General features: G+C 47.5%; 1 protein-coding gene across 5 annotated transcripts in view; it reads right to left on the minus strand.

The window, feature by feature from the left end:
- The window catches only part of SPTBN1 (spectrin beta, non-erythrocytic 1), a 197269-nt gene that overhangs the window by 110096 nt on the left and 69129 nt on the right, over positions 1–18044 (minus strand). Inside the window, exon 1 of one of the 5 annotated variants that reach the window (XM_067705057.1) lies at positions 2365–2509. The exons of the other annotated variants lie outside the window; for them this stretch is intronic. Within the exon in view, the coding sequence (XP_067561158.1) occupies positions 2365–2473 (109 nt within the window). The 5' untranslated portion in view covers positions 2474–2509. Of the gene's footprint in view, positions 1–2364; positions 2510–18044 lie in introns of those variants that run through there. 5 annotated transcript variants of the gene reach the window in all.

Below are 18044 nucleotides of genomic sequence, written 5' to 3' on the forward strand. Positions count from 1 at the left end.
AGTACTCTCAGACTCTAAGGTGTAGACGCTAAATAAATAAGTTCATATTAGAGGCACTAAAAAAAAAATCGATACAGATTCAGAGGTGTCGTTTGCCAGTATTGGGTTATAAGTACTAGGAAGGATTAAAAAGAGGAAAAAGGCAGCTTAGTAGGCATGTACGAAATTAAATCAGCAGACAATCTATATGTTATCAAAGATGTGATGACTGGAAGCACTACAAATACTAAACAGTAAGTAACAAATACCAGACGGGGGTCGGGGGTAGGTGGGGATGGGAAAAGGTTTTATCAAAAATATTCCTCAAGTTTTTTAAAATGCAATCAATTCCATGTGTAACTAAGGATGAGGCCAACTGTTTGTAATTCTCCTGGGATCCACCATACTTGAGACTTAATTCACCCTGGCTCAGTTCCCCAACACGGGTGGTTTTCTGTTATAGAAGAAATACCAACACTAAACTTGTGCAACTTCTAAACCGCAATATTTAGAAATAAGAAAGTTATCTGCAACTAAATTAGGGGACAAAGGTCATTTAAGAAAATCACCACACAAAATGTGCAGCTCACTCCTTTTGAAGGAATTTCCTTGGGAAACACAAGGTAAAATATCAAAGGCACGCGGTGATTTTTTTTAATTTAAATTTTACTTTTCCAGAGAGGACAGTTTAAGACATTTCCTGTGTGTAAGCTCCACCCTCCTCAGTGAGCAGTTTTACAACCGTCCTCAAACCTTTCAGAGTAACAGCCTTTTGTTATGGGTGGGCCTGTGGGCACACTGCTCCCCACACCTTCTGGTATTTTCTCCTTGGTTTTCATTTCTTCTGAGACTACAGGAGGGGGCTGACTGGACCTCAGTAATAGGTTTTCAGATCAAGGATCCTCCTTGGTGCTTTCTCCTTGGCAGTATGATACAATGAAGTGAGGAGCCTGGGTCATTTGAAGAAGAGGTGCATTCTGAATTCTCAGAACCTCAAACCTCAAACTGTGGGCCTTTGACCACACACCCAGAAGATAATGGACACACCCCACTCCTCTATTTACCATCTTCAAGTCCCCACCCCGCCACCAGCTCTGGCCCCCCCTAAGTTTTCCATAAAAGCAAATTCTACCTTCGAAGAGCTCAAGAGGGATGAAGCAGACACACAACCATTCCCTAGAGAGAATGGAGCTTCCTCTTAGCTAACTGCCCGAGGAATGCAGCACAGCCTAGCAAATGTTTAAAATCATGTCCTGTTCTGCCTCTTGTTTTCCAGAAAAGTGTCATTACTGTCAACTATTTCACAAGACAAATAAACCTGTGAATGAAATATAGCCTCCCCGTCTCCCCAGTGAAAACATTCTAAGACTGAGCTGCTTCCTTCCTTCCTCCTCCTCCTCCCAGGATCCACATTTGCGGCACCAAGAAGAGTTAAAATAAGAAACATACACCGTCTGCAAAGGCTACTTTTTCACAGCACTAGAATCATTCCCAGCCTATTACCGATTCCAGGGGCTTCCTAACGGAAGGAGTTCTGTTTTCAGTTACAAATCCTTTTTCGTGTATAAGCTCCAAGACACCACCGGCCAGGCTTGCTGGCTGGGCAGGGACAGCCAAGCGAAGGGGGCTGCAGGGGCCACTTCGGCCGCAGGCTGCAGGCCCATCACCCCACACACTGCTCTCCATAAAAATATTAGATTCGTTCAACTGTTTGAGATTAATACAGACTCCAAGAAACCTGTAATTGATCCAACTAATCTAACCCAATAGCACTGGAATGACAATAACTGGTTTTCATTATAAATTACACAGCTCACTAAATTGATGGCAAGGCTCTATCCCAACACAATACATCAAAAGGGTTAAAACGAAGCTTCGGAATCAAAACCGTAATTTACCCAAGGCTTAGGAACAAAAAGACCACTCCCTCCTTCCCTTTGCTATTGTTCTACAGGGTGTCCAGCAGTGCACTTTACACCTTTAGGCTTCCCAGAGGTAAAAGGCTGGGTGCTGGGAGACGGAGGCGACCCGGAATCAAATACTTGCATACTAATAGGTCTATTATCATTGATCTACTAAAATGCAAAGACAGCTAAAAAGAGAGAAAATGTGTGTGCAGTGGGCAGCAGATACCTGACAACCAAGAGAGCCCAAGGGAAACTGGAGATAGAGACTCCAAATGGTGGCTTTTCTGGAGTGAAGAGTGAGAAACTGTCTCCTTTAAGTAGTGAATGGGGTGCTCGCAGCCAACCAGAGGCTTTGGGGCCGGGCGCGCGGCCGCCGGTCTTCATTAGGGTCACGTACCATATGGCACAAATAAACCCTCAGAACCACTGGAGGCAGCACGGCCCCCGGGCAGGCCCGGCCTTTGAGACGGGAGTTTACCTTGTAGCTGCTTGAATCTCCCTTCCAGCTGGTTGTAGTTGTAAGGCACCTGCCCCGTGTAAGCCGGCGACAGCGGCCCGGAGATGCTAGCCGTCCTCTGCAATTCCATTATGCCCAGCGTAACGCCCCGGCGGGCTGCACGGTGGAAATCCCGCTCCAGCCCCCTCCTACCCCCATCCAACACGCAGCAGCTTCCGCAACGCTTGGCTCCCGGCCCCGGCTAAAAGGGCTGGACCTTAGGCAAGCCCCATCCCGGTGTGAAAGTCCAGCAGGCAGATCTGATAGGAAGTTGGCCGCAGGAGAGTCCACCTTAGCCCGGCCACTCACGCATCTAATTCCTTGTGGCTTTCCTTCCTTTTGTGGCCCTTGGCTCTAGGCTTGAAATAAATTACCGAGGAGGGGCGGGAGGGCGGAGGGAGGGAGGAGCAGTCCTACTTAAAATTTTTTAAAAATATGGCCAATCCTAAACACGCCTTGGTCGCCGAGCCCGGGAGCTCGCGGGCACAGCGCACACACCTCCTCCCGGCTGCCCTTGGCGGCCGCCGGTTTGTAATTTAATCGGGAGCCACTCGCCGTGCGCTGGGCGGTGATGTCACCTGATTAGCATAACCGCATTGTAGAGGAAACGCAGGCTGTACCACAAGGGGCGCGGGGGAGGCCGGCCGGCCGCGGCCCCCACCCACCGGCCGCCGCGGGGCCGCCGACCCCCGGGTCGGGCCCAGGATGCGCCTGCCGCGGTGGTACCTTCCCAAACAAAGCTGCTGGAATTACAATCTTTTGTTGAGAGCCTCACGTAACGGAAAAGTCTCCGATTACTATCTCATGAAAAGGAGGCGGCCCAGTAGGGTAAGGCGCCCCGCAGGTCCCCGGCCGGGGCGGCTCCTCCACTATTTAGCTTCAGGAGCTCACGCAGCCATGCGGGCCGCGCACCTGGGCGCTCAGCGTCCTCACCGCGCGGGCACCGACCAAGCGGAGGCGGCCCGGCCGTGCCAGCGGGTCAAAGTAAAAGTCCCCCTGGGCGTTGGGCAAGGCCACAGCGAGGGGGGCGGGGGGGAGCATGTAAGTTCAGGCTCACGGAAGGATATTCTCAGCCGACCTGCCGCTGCCAGTACGAGACGTTAAACGGCGGTTTTCCGGGATAACACCGGCCCTATAACAGTAACTCAATGCAAGCTTTACGGGAGCACTGACTTGCAAGGCATTGTGGGAGAAAGGTACACAGGTAAACACCTCCAGGATCCCTGACCTGGACGACTTCAGGAACCAATGAGGAGAGAAAAGAAATCACCCTGAAATCCTACTGTGATTTGTAAAACAAAGCCTTTAAACTTGAGTTCTTCAAAAATTTAAAACTCTCCTCCCTAACTTCTCCCACCAGCCTCAACCAAAAACAAAATCCTCTACATAGACAATAACAGTGATCAAAATGTGTTCTTGGGAAATAACTGACCCTAGTTACCCACCCACCCACCCATCCTCTTTCTCAGTAACTACAGGCAGACAACAAATTACAAATTTAGCGTTTCAAGTGTGTAGCCTTGCAGCCATACTCACTGAAGAAGGTAATTTCATTCCTAAGGGATTCCAATCTGCCCTGAAGAGATGGGCCTCCACCACAGGTTTACTTTAGTCCCCAGGGCACTTGTAATTCAAGCAACTGCATCCTGTTCGGGGCTAAAGTTAAAACAAACCCAGAGTCTAGCTAACTGCTCAACTCGGAACAACCCCACTCCTTCCATCCACACCGCTGGGTTTTTTAATGCATCCAGTGTCGACCTTGAGCTTTCTAAAGCCAGGCCCAGGATTCGAAGATATTTCTCCACTTCCAAGATGTAGAGCACTTTCTAAAGCCCCTCTACTGCAATTCAAAACACTGACAGCAAGGTGGCAAAATGCAGGGTCTTGGAAGAAGCACTTGACTAGGATTCCCAAGACCTGGCTTTCTAGTTCTGGCCAAGCCTCTTAATCACTTATGACCTTAGAAGAAACCCTGGATTCTTTCTAAACCTCTGCTGTCAGACAGGGATAATTCATGCCTACCTACAAGATTACTGAGGGGATGATGTGAAAATGCCCTAAAAATGGTCATACTATCCAAAATTAGAAGTATGTTTTGCAAAATGCACCTCTTCTTGATTTTTCCCCCACATATCACATCAAGGCTACAAAGAGGAGAATGGAGAATTTTCTCATTTGAGATCTTTTTAACGGGCCCCTCTTCACTATTAAATATACTGGTGATATGTAAGTCTCTAAGTGTCTAGCTATGGGCACACAAAATGAGACTGCAAAGTGCTTGACAATTTACAACACATTTTTAATCTTTAAGCCACTGAGTGAACAGAGTATGAGTCACCACTCTTAGTCTCCCTTTCAGTTCCCTCTGGTACAGGAAAGTTGGTAAAATAAGCTTTCTAATTCACCAGGTTACATGCGATGTGATGGAGGGAGAGGCTGGGGCTCGTGTAGCCACGTTGGATACTCAAGAGCACACTTAGAACAAGCCAGGTGAAGTGGACACATGTAAATATGAGAAAGAAAGGTTTTGAGGCTAGGAAAGGGTTTAATAACCCCACAGGGGCAGGGGGTGAGACGTGGGAATGCTGTGGTGTGATGGGGCCAGGGAAGAAGAGGACCCAACCCTGATGGCTCACGTGACCACCTCCACCTCAGCAGCGGGAGGAGGTAAAGGACGGCCAGAGCGCTCATGCTTTGTTCCACACAGTATTTCCTGGATGCCAACTGTATGCAGGGCACACTGCCTGGTGTTTTGGAGGAGTCAAAGATAACTGGGAGAGATGGTAGCCAAAGGAGATGGGACAGATACGCCAATAGTCCAAAACCAGAACAGAGTGAGGAGTAGGTAGGGGAGCTGCACAGGCAGGCAGGAAGAACAACCCCAGGAGGGAGTGGCATTTGACCAGACCTTGAAGCACAGGTAGACTATCAACAGTCTGGGATGAGGGGGAAGCTCTTCTCCTCGTTGGGGGAAAGCAGCCCAAGTAAAGGCACCAACTGGACTGTCGGGAGAAGAGTACCAGCGGGTGCTACCGTTTGACTGAAACGTAAGGAACTAGGGTCAGGCGGGAGGAAAGCCGAGAGAGGCAGGCTTGGAACCACTGGAGATTTTTGAGCCAGAGGAGGACGGGTTCTGGGTTGGGCTCTAGGGACGATTAATCTGGCAGTGGTAGATTAGAATGGGTTGAAAGGAGAGAGACATTGAAGGCAGCAAGGTGGTCACTGCAGTTGTCCAGGTCAAAGGGCTAGTCAGGGTATGGCAATAGGAGCAGAAAGGAATGGGATGATGCAAGAGTTAATCCATAGGACTTTGGTAACCAATTCAAGTCCTGTGGGACTTCAAAGTCTTTGGGAGGTTCAAAGGCTAGGGGTGAGCTTCAGACTCTGGGGTTTTTAGAGCCGGCTGTAGGGTACGGGAGGGAATGAACATTTTCTTCCAGACAGGCTGCAACTCCACAGGGTGACATGTCCAGAAGCAGTCAGGGACGTGGAAACAGAGCTCAAGGCTGAAGATACAGCCCGTGCACAGACTGAGAGTTGAGACTGCAGTGGGCTGAAGCCTAGGAAGGGATGTAGGAGGCAAGCGGCCGAGCAGAGAGCCCTGGGGAAGGCCAGCATCTGGGAGGAAGGAGAAACAACAGTGGAGACACCAAGGGATTCATAGAATGGAAGTTCAAGAGAGGGGAGAGACAGTCAAGCAGGGAAGGTGGTAGCCGGATGGCAGCACGTGCTGCAGAAAGAACAGGGAACAGAGAACAATCAGAGAACAGGTGATCCAGTGTGTGAATTAGGAGGTCACGGGGATAATACAAGCTCAAGTGAGGTCACAGGGAGTTGGAGAACGAGAAAACAGAAGATGGAGGACAAGAAGGTAGAGGTGGTGAAGGCCAGATGAGGGAAGGGAGCTACAGGACCAGGGAAGGGTTCGCGGGGCGGGCCGAGCCGGCATGTCCTCCGCGCACAGGCTTCAGCCCCGAGGTGGCACGGGCAGGAAAAGGCCGGTGGGCAATGGCTCACCGGTGTGGCTGGCACAGGCAGCTTCAACCAAGAGGAGGCCCACTAACCTTCAGAGGCAGGCGGGCAAGGACGGAGACGTGCTGAGGAGGAAAGGAGGAATTGAAAGGAGCCTGCCCAGCTCTAACTCAATAGGGCAAGAGGCCAGGGGTCCGAGGCACAGTTTTATTTCTAGTGATCTGAGAAAGAGAATCCTGAAGACACCTATGACAGAAACACGCAGCGTGTGAATGGGAACATTAATGCGGGGGGCGGGGCTCAGAATGCTCAACACTCAAGCTTCCCCCAGAAACAGACCCTGCCATCTCGGATATCAACACACGTGGCCAACCCTGCTAAGTGGCTGTGCCTGCCTTCAAGCTGCATTCCAAGGCGTGAGAATTCCCTGGCAATCCAGTGGGCAGGACTTGGTGCTCTCACTGACAAGGGCGCCGGGTTCAATCCCTGGTCAGGGAACTAAGATTCCACCAGCCGCACGACACAGCCCCCAAAAAATAGAAAATGATTCCAAGGCGTAACGAAAGATGGCCACGATTGACTGCTCAAGTCAGCGATGGGACTGAAGCAACTGAAGCCCAAGTAACATGTATCTGCTATCCTTGTGATGCCAGAAAGGTAAAGCCAGGTTGCTATGGTTATCTGTAGACAGCACAAATCAGAAGTGCTGTGGTGTGGTGGAAAGACTCAAGACCACAGTCAGGTTCTCAGGCTCACCCCAACTCCTGAGGGCCACCAAGGAGCTAAGTAACCGCACAGGTGCCTTACCTCCCTGGGCCTTGCAATCCTCACCCACAAATCAAACAGGTTGGAATCTCTGGTCATAAAAACTCCTTCTGGTTCTAAATGTATGAGTGATTTGAGTGATTTGAGTTTTTGAGTGATTTGAGTTCATCTCCACATAAACTGAATGGCCACAATAACAACATCACATTATTACAGCACCCTGTAGCTTTCGTATACATTTTCTCAAGTGAGGTAGGTATTGTGTCCATTTTGCAGACAAGGCAACAGAGGTTCAGAGAGATACAGTGTCTTGCCCAGGGCCGCACAGCCGCTGAGGCAGAGACACACCTGGACGGCAGACCTACCGGTCTAGCGATGTTTCTCCTATGTACTCAGAGTATACTATCAGCTTACTAATGGTGTCTACGCTTTTCAGAAAAACCCTAAGACTCGATAAATGGTATCAAGGTAAACCTAAAACCCAAGCAAGCCTCCACACGAACCTAGACAACACTGAGTTTGGGTCAGGATCAGGCATGTTCTCTGCTGGTTCACACAGAAGTTGCTACGTGGAGGGTTCCCTTGTTGTGAATGGGTTTTGTCTGGTCTTGTCTTGTTCCTTTTGTCATACTTGGTGGACCTGTAACTAAGATTCTGTATGATTTAGCATGTAGCACGTGAAGGGGAACACTAAGGGAGCGAGATTAAACCTCTGTTTGTTCCAAGAGGCTTTATGTAGTCTGGGAGGTCAAAAGAAGAAAAAAAAAAGATTGCTTTTCCTGCATTACAGCAAGCTTGAAAGGGTAAACCGTGGGGTGTTCATTTCCTGAACATCTGAACATTAGCAAGACTGAAATGTCTGGGAGAGGATGGCCAAAATGCTAAGATGCGATGGGATTTGTACACATTCGAGGACTTGACAAGCCAACCCAAAGAGCTGGGAAGGAAGTTGTAGGAACAGGGAGTGAAACGACAAGGTTTCACATACAAACTATCTTGCCAAATTCTCTGCCGCTTTCTACTGCTGTTTCCACATCTGCCTTTCGTGTTCATCGCGGTCAAATCCCTTGACAGTTGGACGACCACAGCCAATTTCTCCTGAGCCTTTCTTTATAGGAAGCCAAAATGCTACTACTAAAATAATCCTCTTCCACCCATGTGGCCAAATAGACAAGCGGGCTCCAAACCGTACTGCTGCGTTCATGCTCCCTGCAGCTGAAACTTACATTATCCTTCTGTCTCGTCTCCCCAGTTTTCCTTGTCTTCCCTCTCTGGCCCACCCATTCCCTCCTCCAGGAGCCTCCTGCCCACCTCCCCCAGTCTTGAACCTTAACTGTGATCATTCTCCTTCTACTTCTACTATACATAATGCCTGGAGAGCCTCCCACCCGATAACTGCCTAGTTACTGCTGGCCTTACTCCCCAAAGCCTGCCTCAGGATGCATCTTCTCTTAGAATCCATCCCTTTTTCAATGGAAACGGCCCCACTTACCAGAAAACCCAACCAACCAAGCATACAACCACGAAATCCAGCCAAAACCAGAAAACAAGAAATTCTCTGAAACCTCCTTTTCCCACCCCGAAGAACAATTTTCACAATGTCCCACTGGCAGACACATCTGTGACACTGGCATTTCTGTGCCTGCCAAGCTCTCCAGAATGTCTCCGTTCTCAGGGCCTACGGCCTGGGCGGTTGGAAGCAGTCGGCAGTACTTCCCCTCCCCTCACAACCCACAGGACTCCTAGATCAGGGCTGAGACCACCCCCATATTTTCCCCTAGAGCACTGCCCACTGAGTGTCTGGGTCAGGGTTTGGAAATGCAAAGCTAGAGGAGGAAAGGTGGTTACAAAACAGACTTGGAATCTAGGAAGCTGGCTCTGCCCCTTTCTAGAAAACTTTGTGATTCTGAGCCTGAAACACTGGCCCAGTAATGCGACCAACCTCAAAGAGTTTTTCTATAATTGACTTAAATGTTTAGAAAGATCTTAGCACCATCATAGCCGCTATGATTACTAGTCTTTAAACTTCTCATAGAGGAAATCTCAAAAACGAATTCTGCCCCACCTCTTCCCCAAGGAGGCTACCAGCTGGAGGGTGTTATAGGTTCCACGTGGAACCACTGTCCTCAGGCTGGGAGCCCCTTTGGATTTTGGGACAAGGACAGTTCGGAATAGCAAGACCAGTCCTCCACCTGGGAAGTACTCACAAACCCCATTCCCTCTCTGTAACTCACCCCGTTATGCACTGGGAAAGGCATATTCAAAATCGTATTTTATAGTCATAAAAGTAATAATATCTCAGAGATAGCAAGAACACAATACTCACTATGAAACAAGTTATAAAAGGCCTATGTTTTTAGAGAGGCCAATGTTTGTTTGAGGTGGGGGTATCAGATTTGATACTTTGGGACTCAGAGTAAGTAGAACAAAGATTAAAGGGAAGGCTAAAGGTATTCTCCATCCACAACAGCCACCACAGAGGTGCCCTGGAGGATATGGATGGATGGATGGACGGACAAATGGATCTCTCTCTCTTTACACACACACACACACACACACACACACACACACACACACTCTCTCTCTCTCTCTCTCTCTCACCCCTCCCACAAAATCTTATAGTTTTATGGCTGAAATACTGGGGCAAATCTAATTTTTATTCATATCCTTTTCCTGTTTCTTGTTCCACTGGTCACAGCAGAACTGAATACAAAGCACTGACATCTCTGCTGAGAAGGAGAAAAAATGGCAAGTTACACTCAGTAACAAGCACCCAAGGTCCCAGGGGAAGGAAGGAATGCAGTTTATTGAACCTTCTACCCCAGCCAAACCTTATCCTGCATTCTTATCTCATCTGTTATCTGCACATGCAAAGCTTCCCCACAGAGGCAAAAGAAATGCTCCAGTCCAGAGGCCCCACCTTTGGCAAACAGGTGTTGCTATGCCTGTGAATATGTAACACCAGCCACAGCCAAGGCTGGGCTCCTCCACACAGGTAGAATGGTTCAAAGGAAAGAACATCTGAGGAATGCAGCTGGGGCCAGGTCTGCTCTTGCCCAGGAGTTTTGATTCCGCTCCCCACCTCCAACTTGGAGGGAAAAGGCTGACACACACAGGGATTCAGAGCCATCGGGCCAGCGTTTTACAAAGGGGCAGATGGAACAGTGACAAGACATTGTTTCCTGGTAGCACGGCTCATGGGAAAGAAATGGGAAAAGAGGAAATACAAACCTATTCTTTGTGAAAATAGGCCTTTGGACCCTGCCCACAGGTATCCACACCCAGGTTATCTCTTCCAGGGGCTTAACACAGACCGGCTGTAATGAGAAAGGGTGAAAAGAGCCAGGTTCAACAGGCACCTGGAGAGGAAAGGAAGAAAAGGAAGGGAGTGAGGGATGCAAACCTCATCATCAAGACACAGGCCCCACCGCTCCTGGTTTGCACAGAGCAAAAGCCAACCCACCCAACAAGTTCTCAGCCCTACCGTGTTCTCAGCTCAGGCCATCTGAGGGACCCACAGCGTCATAAGAGGTGATTTCTTCTCTGCAGGCACTTTCGGCCCAGAGGAGGAAACAGGACACACAAACGCACACAGGCATGTACACACAAATGCAAAGATGTGGTAACGCATGACAAGTGAGGTTAGTGAGAGCTGGTGTGAGTACCACTCTGAATGGATCAACAACAGCATTCTTCTCCTTGGCTGAGAAAAAAACAGAGCAGAGTGGGGTTCCTTCCACCCGGATGCTCTCTGTTGCCATACCATCCTATCTGCAATTTTAATGCGGCTTCTCACCAAATCCCTGACAACACGTGCCATGCTAACACAAGTGTGTAGCTTACTGCACGTATTAATTGCGCGTGGGGGACGTGATTTCTCACTCTGAAAAACAGGCCCCGATTACCCAGCTGCAGGGCCATGGAACAGTGCACGCAGCCCCGGCATGTTAAAGCGTGAAATATTTTAAGGGTGCAGTCATTTCTTCATCCTCTGCACCTGAGCCTCTGCTGATCCCTCAATGATATAGCACAGCCTCCTTCCCACAGGGCTTGGCCAGGCAGCCACTCGTTGGGTACAGGCCCTGAATAATTCATGGTCAGCCCAGTCACTCAGGAGCGCCGAGGCCCGCCAGCTGCCATTAACTGGGAGGCAGCCTCCAGGCTTACAGTAGGAGAATGAAATACTATCAACGGTCTCAGAGACTTCTTTACAGAACCTGACAATCCTCCCCCGTTTTCTTTTTCTCCCCATTTGAAACCAGGTACTTTCCCACCAGATCAAAGTGTAACCGACTTTTACTCTAAGAAGGACAGGTCCCAAGTACAGATGGGGAGGGGAGAAAGTGACGTCCTCAGGTGAGCGCTTGGTCAGGATGTCAGTCCCCCACTCAGCATGCTGAGACGACACAGGTGAAGGGCCAGACATTATGCCTGACGCCAGACACATGCTCAATAAATGTCAGTCCTCGTCCCCTCCTCCTTCCTGTCTCTCCGCCCCAGCCAAACTGATCCCCACCTCCTGTCTCGGGCTTTCTCATCTCCACGCCTCTGCTCGTGGAGCTCCCCTCTCCTCTCCCTCTCCGGCTAGAGTCCACCCATCCTTCAAGCCCAGCTCAAAACTTCCCTCCTCAAGGAAGGCTTCCCAGATTATCCCAGCTGGAATGATTGCTCCTTTTCAGAAACCCTATACCCATACTGTCAGCCCCGCATCGTCTGGCACCTTTTGTGTGCTGCCTTGGAGTACTGCTTATCTCTTCTTGGGCACCAGTCTTATCTACCTAATTAAAATAATGGAGAATGCACCCCTTACAGACTCAAGAGAAGTGAAAAGTGGACTCCAGCCTCAGCTTCTGACACTGACTGGCTTTGCTGACCCAGAGCCCGGCCCTTGGCTTCTCAAAATGCTCTCCCTAAAAACGAAGAGATCTAAAATAGAAAACCTCCAGGGTCCTCTGGATATAATGCTCTTGGAAATACATCATGATCTGTTTTAGGGCAGATGCAAGTCTTACATAACCTTCACCCCACACCTAGCCCAGTATCCTCTAAGAAACAACTGTTCAAAAGCAACTTAGGCATTTCAGAAGCCTGCACACTGAACAGAAGCCTGAACACAGCAGGGGCTCTGTGAGATAGTTGACACCATATGGTAAACCGCAGGGCCTGTTCCACCTTATGTAACACCCCCCATCCATACCTTAATCCTTCACAAGGTGATGAGAGCTAGAACTCTGAACAGGTGTCAAGAAGGTCCTTTTCAAAATTCACCCACCTGAGCCAGCCATCTCATTTACAGAGAACGAAAATGAAGCACAGAGCGGCATGCCCACAGACACAGAGTAAGTTACTGCACACCAGCAATCAGAAAGCAGGCCTTCTGAATTCCTGCTGCCTCTTTCATTTCCAGGGAAAACCTGAAGGTATCGCGGGCTGAGGACAAAGGCAGTGGCATGCATTTCTTGAGCCCTTCGGTCAGTGAAGCGGGCCCAGGGCTTGAAATCAGAGAAAGGGCATCCTCATTCCCTCTCCCGCCTCCCTTCCAGGATCCAACACCAAGTTGGAGCCGACAGGCTTGTACTAAGTGGCAGATGACCCATATCTTTCTGTGTGTTCTCTGACATCCAACTTGTACCAGCTGAGAGACCCCGGACTGTGGTACTGGCCCCTTTGATCTCACCCTCCCAGCCCAGCAGAGACCCAAACACACAGTCAGCCCCAAACAAACTGAATCCCAAGGTCTGCTGTTCAAAGACCCCCTTTCTCTTGGTTTTCTTCACTGGATTTTTCTCTATTATTCTTTTTTTTTGGCTGCATTGGGTCTTCGTTGCTGTGCACGGGCTTCTCATTGCAGTGGCTTCACTTGTTGCAGAGCACGGGCTCTAGGTGTGTGGACTTCAGTAGTTGCAGCACGTGGGCTCAGTAGTTGCAGCGCACAGGCTCAATAGTTGTGGCTCACGGGCTCTAGAGCGCAGGCTCAGTAGTCATGGTGCATGGGCTTAGTTGCTCCACGGCATGTGGGATCTTCCCCAGACCAGGGATCGAACCTGTGTCCCCTGCATTGGCAGACAGATTCTTAACCACTGTGCCACCAGGGCAGTCCTCTATTATTCTTATGATGTTCAGAGGGAATAGTTTACTCAGGAGGCATTTTTTAAAACACATCTGATGTATGAATCTATTCATTATAACTAGCACTTTAACGACAGGTAAAGAATGAAGTGAGAGGGCTTCCCTGGTGGCGCAGTGGTTGAGAGTCCGCCTGACGATGCAGGGGACACGGGTTCATGTCCCGGTCTGGGGAGATCCCACATGCCGCGGAGCGGCTGGGCCCGTGAGCCATGGCCGCTGAGCCTGCGCTCCACAACGGGAGAGGCCACAACAGTGAGAGGCCCGCATTCCGCAAAAAAAAAAAAAAAGAATGAAGTGAGAGACTAAGCGTTTTTCTAAAACTTGCCATGCTCACCTATAACCACCTCTCCACTTACCTTTTTATTACCATTTCTATCACCCTTTTAAATTACCATCCACCAGGAAAACCACAAATTGTGACCACGATGGTATCTTTTTCCACTACATCTTATCTTAATAACAATAAAAGTTTCAGTAAAGGATAGGGAGAAATTGGAACCCTTGTGCACCGTTGGTTGGAATGTAAAATGGTGAAGCTGCTGTGAAAAACAGTATGATGGTTTCTCAAAGAATTAAAAATAGAATTACATATGATCCAGCAACCCCAGTTCTGGGCTTATCCAAAAGAACTGAAAGCAGAATCTCAAAGACATATCTGCACACCCATGTTCACTGCAGCATTATTCACAAGAGCCAAGAGGTGGAAGTAATCCTAATGTCTACGAATGAATGAATGGATAAAGAAAATGTGGTACATACATACAATGGGATACTATTCAGCCTTAAAAAAGAAGGAAATCCTGTCACATGCTTCAAGATGGATGAACCTTGAGGACATTCTGCTAAGTCATTATGAGGACACGATGAAATAAGCCACTTATAAAATGACGGGTACTGTATGATTCCACTTACGCAAGACGCGAGGTATCTAGTAGTCAAACTAAAGGAAACAGAAAGTAGAATGGAGGTTGCCAGGAGCTGGGGGAGGGGGAATTGGGGAGTTGTTGTTTAATGGGTATTGAGTTTCAGTTTTGCAAGATGAAAAAGTTCTAGAGATTTGCTACGTAACAATGTCGATATAGTTAACACTATTGAACTGTACACTTAAAAATGGTTAACATGGTAAATTTTATGTGTTTTTTTACCACAATTAAAAATAAAGTTAAATGAAATTTAAAAGCTTTGGTACTGACTCTGTGGGAATCCACTACTGGGTATGGGAAGGAAAGCTGATCTTAGGCCATGTTATGCATCTATGACTCCAAACTCAAACAAGACATTCTCAAATGCTATCAACCAACACACTGATCCCTCCAAGTCCTCTCTTCAACTCTTAAGGAAAAAAAAAAAACTGTATTGGAATCCTGCCAACTCTCATTTTTTACAACAAAAGTCCCAATAAAGTACTTATTGACTCCAAATTGCCTCCAAGCCTCGCGTCTGTGTACAGAGTGCTGTAGAGTAACCTCCATGTACTGCAGTTACCCCTAGGGTCAGGCCTTCTGATCTCTGCAAGTCCACCCTTCATGAAATTGTTCAAAAGCTGTTTTTTCCGTCAGCCTCTTTGAGACTGAATCCCCAAAACACAAATCTGTAGTAGTAGTTTTTGGTCGTTTAGGAAGACTCAGTAGCAACACATCATAGTTAAGCAGGCATGCACACATCTATACAATTTGGATGCGGGTGTGGTGTGTGCGTCCACGAGCAGGTGCACATGTGCACAGGATCACCTTGGCCGATATTAACAGAGGAGTTTTCTGTACTCCTAAGGTTCTGTGATACTGCATCAACTCTCATGAAATATTCAGACTTGCTGATATCCTCTTAATGTGTGCACACAGTTTTCTGTTAATAATTTTAGTGTAATGAGGGCTCATGAAGCAACAGATCACAGTTCTTACTGATCAAAGCGTCCTTCTATCCTGCCTATGTAAGATTATGGAAAGGCAAATGGCAAAAATCATTACACAGGAGAAGGGCCTGCAATTTGAAGCGATTATAATCAAAGTCTTGTTAACACTCTACAAGAGCCCGCATTTCTGACTCATCAAACATAAAAAGTTTACAAAAAATTAACAAGAGACTAGGACTTGAGTCAGAGTCACATGGCATTTATCATTTCCTGGAGAAGGACAAAGTTTGCTATCATCCCTAAACACAGTTTGCATCTCACTGTGTACACAGAAACCACTGGGAAAAGAGGCCAAAAACTCACCTTGGTAACCACAGGAAGGCAGCCTGCTAACTCCTCAGGAGCCCACACACACTCTCGGAGGCCTATGGGACCTTAGAATACCTAACCATCCCGTCCCTCGTCCCTCGTTTTTCAAATGAAAGTGAAGCTGAGAGAGGCTGCATGATTTCTCTAAAGTTTCAACCAGCCAAGCCCAGCAGCACCTCGATCGATCTCCTGACTGCAGAAACAATACTGACAACAGCCTCCCAGCTGAAGCCCTTTTGTCAATGCTGTGAAAAGCTTTGGGACCTAAAAAAAGTTTTCCCTAGAATATAATGCCCATCTTTAATGCCTGGCTTTTCTCTAACAGTAGAAGAGCAATGCAATAGTAGGCACGTTAAATAAAGTGCCCAGGTATCCCAGGATACCTTCACTTATTTAATTTCATCCTTCCTTAAATATAAACATACCCCTTTTCTAAAAATGTTTTTCAAGTTGTTTCTACAATCTACCAACAGTCATATCTAGGATATCTTTTATACCTCCATGCCTTATAAGGTAATTCATACCACCATAACTTTTTAGTATACTATTTAACACAGATTGTTTGACCTTTTTTAAAAATAAGTCACATAGGCCTCCCTTTTTAAACTGGTCACGTTTCTCTTGAGCGTGACAATCAGAAGAAAGAACTCTGTAAAATATCTGATTCTTGATTCAGCTGTCCTGTTAAACATAGGTAACGTTTGGCTCTATGAGAAAAGGTTTTAAAAGAAGCTCAATCACCACTGATGTCATAAAATGAGTATTCATTACTTAAAAAAAAACCCTAAAAACTTTGCTCTAATTTCTGTTCCTCCAGCAGTTCTAATCTTCTAAGTTTATGCAAGGTATCTCAGAGTCTTACTCATAATTCTCTGATATGGAGTAACTGTAGGAAGAGGTACAAGTTTTTTTTTCATGAATTAAAAGGCATTCAGATACCTACAAATACTTAGGCGAAGGAGGGCAATTTACAAGAGAGTTGGAGAAGATAGGTCAAAGATAGGCATCAGAGGCTTTCAATTACCGCCCTGGAACGCAGGGGCCTCTGATTTATATTACTACTAAAGTAGGAAGGCTGGGGCAAATAACAACCTAATTCAGAAAATCTCAGACTGAAATCTGTGAAATGGGGGCTAATGCCCCCTGCTGAAGACTGCTCTTAATATTTAAGTAATATTTTTATAATCTTCCCCAAGATAAAAATGATACACAAATTTTAAGTATTACAAATAATCCCCCTGAAAATCTAGCAATATTTCTTCTTTATTATCCCTTGATACCAAACTACAGCTGTCTCAACAAGAAGGAAAGAGCACCAAACCTAATAACCCCCATGAAGGATCAACCCTCTCCCAGCAAGTGCCGGCCTACTCGACTTGGCTGTTCTACGCTGAGCTCGCCCCGCCCCCTCCAAGCAACACAGGTCTCCCACTCCCATCTCCATCACCCCCTCCCTCCAATCTTGGTTATTTGCAGGGAAAAAAACAAATAAATTTCTCAACCTCCACTCCAAGAAAAGTTTTTAAGTGTTTTTATGGAACTTTTCCCCTAAATCATTCTCTCAATGAATGTTTAGGGTTCTGATCATTTTAATGTGCACTGAGTACAAACCCAAAACAGGAAAATGCAGCAAGAGAAGATGCAAATGTGAAGAACATATTAGGGTTTTTTTTAGTTAAAAAGGAGGCTTTTCCGATGCTTTTCCTACTCCCCAGAAGAAGGCCTGGAATCACAAATGCCCGCTAAACACCACAGCAAACAAAGCCACAGGTCGGCACTATCTTTAGGCCATCAGACAGGCATCCTTTGAATGTTCTTGCTTTCCCACCTTGACTTCTGAGCTTCCGACCATGTATTAATGTAACATTTCTTAATATGGAAGGCCTCCTTGCAGGAGGAGAGAGGAGACCTCTCTTCAGAAGATTTATCTTCCTAGTGCAATGTTATAATTAGCACCTCCCACGCATGCCTACCTTGTGCAGACGCTGAGCTAGGCAGCTTCCACATTAAAGTTCTCGCAACAATCCCACAGGGAGGATATTATGATTCTCATCCTATAGAAGTGACTTTGCCCCACTACCTTACAGCTAGTAAGTAGCAGAGCAGGGATTTAATCTCAGACCCCAGGCCTCGAAAGCCACTCTTCCTTTCTCAGCATCAGCCCTGTGACGGATGGTCCTGGATGCCTGAATCCAAGCCTAGGAACAGCCGGGTGCTCAGGTCCTAGGAGGACCCGCACATGGGCATGTGGAGAGGCAGACGAGCGAGCTCGGGGCCCAGGTGTTTTCCAAAGGCTGGGGAGAATATAGGCAAATGCAAGCTAAGGAAAACGTGGTATAATCCTGAAAACTAGAGGCCACGTGATAGAGCAAAAACAAAAACAAAATACTGAACAGTGGCCTGCCTTGCACATTTGTGACCAAAATACCCCATACAGCTCTCAAGATACCCCAAGCATCTGGAACCCAGAAGAAAAAACGTAGCATGAGGTTTCATATAACCAAAACCAAATTCATGCTCCTTCCGCCTTCCTTTCCCATCCCCTCCACAGCCCACTGGAGAGCAAGTCCTAGGG

The sequence above is a fragment of the Pseudorca crassidens genome, chromosome 14, assembly GCF_039906515.1.
Source record: "Pseudorca crassidens isolate mPseCra1 chromosome 14, mPseCra1.hap1, whole genome shotgun sequence".
In the NCBI taxonomy this organism is placed as follows: Eukaryota; Metazoa; Chordata; class Mammalia; order Artiodactyla; family Delphinidae; genus Pseudorca; species Pseudorca crassidens.